Below are 5,688 nucleotides of genomic sequence, written 5' to 3' on the forward strand. Positions count from 1 at the left end.
AACGGGATGGTCTCTTTGAAATCATCATGGTATCACTACGGACGATCAATCGATCAGTATCGCTTTAGTAAACCGTTAGATTATCCTAGTACTATATTCCTGATAACGGACCTGGTAAGCAAAATATTCGATGAAAAAGTGTTTCATTTTATTCTATTTCTCCTGTTTTTGAAGTTTTGCATGCATGGGGCATACATGGCGCTAACGTCAACACTTCCAAAACTATTTTGTCTACTGCGACCTACAGCGATCTGCAAAAAGCAGTCCAAGACGCTTAAAAATTCGGTTATGTTCTTTAATTTTATTATTATGCTCTCCTGTATCAATTCTCTGAACTTATTCATCTTATACTTATACACGTAACACTTCACCCTTAAGAAAATTTCTAAAACAAACGATGGCCAAGTTCGGCATTCTATTAATAGCTGTAATTATATTGATTAGCGATGGCACATGCATGAATGCGATTATATATACTTTGATTATTTGCGAGTCACTAGAAAAATAATGCAGCGCAATGGTGTCAATAGTATCGATGCTTCATCATTGCAAGTTCACTGATGTTGAGAAGTTAACCAGACATTATTTCGGCCACAAACATACCATCTGTCATCACCAGGAACATGGAGCACTACAGCTAAACTTAAGTTATATGTTGAGCATTGCATCAATAAATTCCGTAATCTCAGGTTGTCGTTGCAGAACAAAAAGTCTGGAAGAATCAGATAGCATTAAATCTATGTCTACGGAGTCCATAAGTTTATAATATATACGAACTTAATAACATTATTCGTAGGTACTGAATAACGACGAAAATGCCTCGGTAAACAAACATGTATGAAATATAACATTAAAATGTAGAGTCAATGCCATGCAAGGCGTGCCAACGGAGGCACAAGTGAGGCGTGGTGGGCGGAAGAGTTCTCAGAGACTAAAGGCGACTTCATTTGCATCATTTTTTAACAACAAACAAAAATGTGCAGTGCACGATTAAAACTATTTCATGCGTTATAAAGTAACTTAACCTAGTAATATCATTTGTTAATAACTCATCAACAATATTTAGCTAGTAATCGACTTGTGCGTATCATTTATAATGATTTAAACTACTACTTCTAGCGAATATTGATAAAACTGCAAGGAAAACACAAAGACAGTACAAACAAAAACTTGAAAGATCTTAATTATTAGCGATGAAATCGCGAGCCAATATTAGAATATCATGGATAAAGCAAACGATTAAAATATTAGGTAGAACAAAAACATTAACTACATATACTACGGTACAACTCAACTATATATACTACAAGTTCGTGCAACAATACAAAAATCAAACAAGTATTCCTAAACCTACCAAAATAGAGTAAGCAACTTGTGGCAAGTCTCATGAAAGAAAGCAAAGAGATTCATTGCAATTCACTTCATAGCTGCGATACTGTTTATTAAGAACTTCTTTCATGTGAAAATAAGTAGGTAAATAACTGAAGTGAATACACGTTTGGCATGTCAGAAAATAGTGGTAACGAGTAACTCTTTGGAAGGTACAGGAAGAAGGTAACGTATAACAGTTCAGAAGATCCTAAACTAGGATAACGATCCTAGTTGTTCAGAAGCTTCATCCGTGAGGCAGTGCAGGATTACAGATCTCTCTTAGGGTCCAGTCAAAGGTAACGACGGGGACCCGATCTTAGAAAATAACATTGCAGTGTCTTGTGAACCTTTCTTTGTACGTCAGGCACTGGAGCGTCACTAGTCAGGCACTGGAGCATCACTAGTCAGGCACTGGAGCATCACTAGTCAGGCACTGGAGCATCACTAGTCATCATAAGCAGCAACGTGCACCAGCTATCGCCCTTAACGCGACATTGCGCATTGCACAGTATTGAGACTGTCTCTTATACACATCTAGATGTGTATAAGAGACAGNGTACGTCAGGTAGTAGGGTGCGGGTGCCTTGTGGTTGAGCCGCTCCCGCCCCTCCTCACAGAAATAACATGTCGCCGCTCTGGGGGGAACTGTACAATAGGAAAAAAAATTGAAATTGTTGACGTATAACTGAGTAGATGGCTCTGAGTATCACCTATCACAAACAGATGTAGAAAAACATTAAATTCAATTCAACTCTAAGCAGAAATTCAACAACAATATTGCTCAAAATAACACGCTGAGATAAATATGGCGAAGCGGTTATATCATATCAAATATATAATGCTAGTTATCTACCGTAAACTGTGACATACAGTATACAATAGAGGTTATTCGTTAATCAATAACATAAAAAAAATATATATAAAAAATCTAGAACAATAAGGCAAAAAACTATCACTAAATAATGCGATTCTAGTTATCTTTCTGAAACTGGAACTTGCACTTGTTGTGGTAAGGCATTCAGCAATAACTGTCAGCACATCGAAAAATCTAGAAGATGGTAAAAAATGTCTGTAAATAATTTTAGCCATCTTTGCAGAAACTGGAACTTACACTTGTTGGGGTAGGGGTTTGGAGGCCCTTGGTACACAGGGGCAGGGTAGGCTGAAGACGCCGCAGCTGGAGGAGGAACAAGGGCGGAGAATCCCACAGGAAGGAAGCCTGGGGGAGGAGCAGGGCAGAACTCAGAAGGATTTTCCTGAGGAGGAATATTCGAAGCAGGTGGGAGACTGGAAGCCCCTTGTAGGAATGGATCCTTCTCGGGATACGCGGAAGGATTGTTAGGATCTGCTACAAGAGTTGGAGCCATTGGATCAGATGGATCACATGGAGATGGATAAACCACAGCCACGCCAGGAGCAGGATATCCTGGAGGAGCGGAATTTTCAGGAGGCGCAGGATATCCAGGAGCAGGAAATCCTGAAGGAGTGGAATTTTCAGGAGGCGCAGGACATCCGGGAGCTGGATATCTTGGAGTGTTTGGGATGGCAGGAAATCCCATAGGTGCAGGATATTGGGCAGTGGGGTTGGGAGAGAGTCCAGCAGACGAAGGGTTGAATGAAGGGGTAGTCGTAGCCCCCTCAACCATGAAGGGCACGGTGCCCACATAAAAGTCAGCTTCACCAGATACGTCGCTGCAGATGTTGAACCGTGCCACCACCTGAAATATTATTTATGGGTGATATTGAGAAAGAATGATAATATAGTATTATTTAGGTTGGTTACAGGTATACACCATCAACTTAAAGACTAATTTAAAGTCCTCAAATTACGCCTTAATCCCCATGTGTTCCAAGCCTGCAAGATGACCTTAGCTCCAAATATCACCTCCAATTTGGGCCAAAATTGTAGCTCTAGAGCTGACATGATGATGATGATCACCATGACGTCACTCGACTGAGTGCCGCCATGGTGATCAATGGTATTCTAGTCGATGTTTCTTCATTCATAATCATATCTTAGGTAAGTATCAGCTCTTCTATATATATTCCTCTGGCATCTGTGATGCTGGAGCGCCAGAGAGGAGCATGTGCGTTCACATCTCCTGCTAGGATGGTATCAGCTGTTCTTGGATGCATTGATTTGTTCTTATTTTATCCTGATCAGCATTGATATCTCTTGGTGGTATGTACATATTCGACCGTCTCAATGTGAAGTTCCTTCCATCTCTTATTTCCACTACAGATCTCTCTGCTCCGTTAATATAACTTTGGAAGTTTATGAGCTCCCTGAAATGAAGATTGCTATGTATGTAGGTTAGCAACCCTCCTCCGCCGTTTCCTTATGGTCTATCACATCTGACTGATGAGTTCTGTTCCTATATCGGTGTTTCGTGCTGTTCTTCAAGTTTGGTCTCCTGGATCATTATGACATGTGGTTTCTTTTCATGTACTACCTCACTCTGCATGGTACGTCACGTGCTGCACGTGGGAACATATTCAGGGCGACATCGTGGATAACAAAATGATCAACAGCAACTTGCGAAATTAATATGTAGACTTTTGAAAAAATTTTCGAGGAAAGTAGCTTGAAATTATTGACAATTACACTAAAAATTTTGAACTGACAATGGAGCTGGACTCCGAAACATTTTCTTTAAAGATACTATGAATTTTTGTGGAGTTTTCTTTGCTTTTCAAGTTTTTAGTGAATTTGCGCTTCAAGCAAACGAGTGACATTATTACTTAGTGACAATTTTTAGTACCAATGACAAAAACGCCAATCGTTTTGCATTTGTACATCCCCTGCAAGTATGTTAGGGCACATAGCTCTAATTCAACAAAACTCAGAATAATTCAACAGATTGAGGGTTAGGGCACACGGCTCTAGACAAAATTCAACAAAATTCAGAATAATTCAACAGATAGAGATGTTGAAATGAGACGAACCTGGTATAGGGCGACGACTGTAGAGCCCACCTCCTTGGAGCCGTTATTGGTCACCTCCCCCCTGACGCGGTACCCCTCCCCCACCACCGCCCCCGAGTGCACACACCTAACGTTTATATCAACAGGTCCTCTAACGCAGCACAGGCAGCACGACGTGTCAGACGTCTGTATCACCAAAGGGACCTGCAATAAACGTTTATATCAACAGGTCCTCTAACGCAGCACAGGCAGCACGACGTGTCAGACGTCTGTATCACCAAAGGGACCTGCAATAAACGTTTATATCAACAGGTCCTCCAACGCAGCACAGGCAGCACGACGTGTCAGACGTCTGTATCACCAAAGGGACCTGCAATAAACGTTTATATCAACAGGTCCTCTAACGCAGCACAGGCAGCACGACGTGTCAGACGTCTGTATCACCAAAGGGACCTGCAATAGGGATAGTTTTGTACATTATTGGGATATGATAGAATCAAAGCGTAGCTGTTATAGAACACAAGGTATGTATTAAAAATATGCTTTTCTAGCTGCCATAGGCATTTGGAACACGAAACATTCAGCGTCTAGATTGTTAAATGCATTGAATTTAAACCGAGAACACATTCGCCTCGGCAGTATTTAATTAGCCGAGGTTAAATCCCCAAATGAATTTTCTAGTCTTGAGCATTTTCTATGGGAAAAAGAAAATTTACCAAGGCTGATGATATGAGATAACAATGACTGCAATGCTGATCTACTTATTGTTAACTCAGTAGCCTAAAAGAATACGCCAGAGATGCAACTTTAATTTTGCCAAAGGTTGCTCCATGATTAAATACCATATCTACCTCAAAACTGTTGCATAAAAAAACTTTTTACAACAAAACTGTTGTTGCAAAAGCCAGTTGATTCTAAAGCTGTCTCTTATACACATCTAGATGTGTATAAGAGACAGACATGACACTAAGTGACGCATTTCATGTAGAATGTACAGTTGTACACGTTGCGCTCAGCTCGCATTGAAATCATGAACGTAAGCCATAATATGTGATCATGTGGTCGCAAATCTAATATTACCATAGCATTTCGTCTTTTCATTTCAAGTCGCGAACTAGACAATGGAATAAATGAAGCGTGGGGATAGTTTTATGGCAATTAAGAACAATAGTGCGGCGTGAATATGTGAAGCGCCTCAAACAAGCAATATTATTTAAGGAGCCATCCAATGAACCCAATTATATTTGTCTATTCGAACAATGTTGTCTCTTTACGAGTCACAAAGGGGGCCATTTTTAGCGCATTTTCTCATTTATGGAAAATGCACTATTGTGCTAGCCATGTCCGTCTGTCTGTCCGTCCGTCCGTCCGTCCGTGACCTCAAATTTTCGT

General features: G+C 40.5%; 2 protein-coding genes across 2 annotated transcripts in view; both read right to left on the bottom strand.

The window, feature by feature from the left end:
* Positions 1 to 241: 241 nt before the first annotated feature.
* On the bottom strand, positions 242 to 3,339 carry LOC125179133 (vegetative cell wall protein gp1-like). The gene is made up of 4 exons (XM_047884363.1): positions 3,322 to 3,339; positions 2,483 to 3,089; positions 1,932 to 2,016; positions 242 to 251 (listed from the first exon to the last, which is right to left on the bottom strand). The coding sequence occupies exons 1-4, from the start codon at positions 3,337 to 3,339 to the stop codon at positions 242 to 244; spliced, it is 720 nt and encodes a 239-aa protein (XP_047740319.1).
* Positions 3,340 to 3,825: 486 nt separating this feature from the next.
* LOC108682772 (arrestin domain-containing protein 17) overlaps positions 3,826 to 5,688 on the bottom strand; it is a gene marked incomplete in the record, with an annotated part of 3,929 nt that continues 2,066 nt past the window's right edge. Inside the window, 2 exon segments of the mRNA XM_047884364.1 lie at positions 3,826 to 3,849; positions 4,318 to 4,500. Coding sequence (XP_047740320.1) covers positions 3,826 to 3,849; positions 4,318 to 4,500 — 207 coding nt within the window.

Source organism: Hyalella azteca, unplaced genomic scaffold (assembly GCF_000764305.2).
Source record: "Hyalella azteca isolate HAZT.00-mixed unplaced genomic scaffold, Hazt_2.0.2 contig15315, whole genome shotgun sequence".
NCBI classification, from domain to species: Eukaryota; Metazoa; Arthropoda; class Malacostraca; order Amphipoda; family Hyalellidae; genus Hyalella; species Hyalella azteca.

Coding starts and splice junctions, on each gene's coding strand:
- LOC125179133 (XM_047884363.1), bottom strand. Junction 2,017..2,482: donor AAACCCCTACCCCAACAAGT/GTAAGTTCCAGT, acceptor CCTATTGTACAG/TTCCCCCCAGAGCGGCGACA.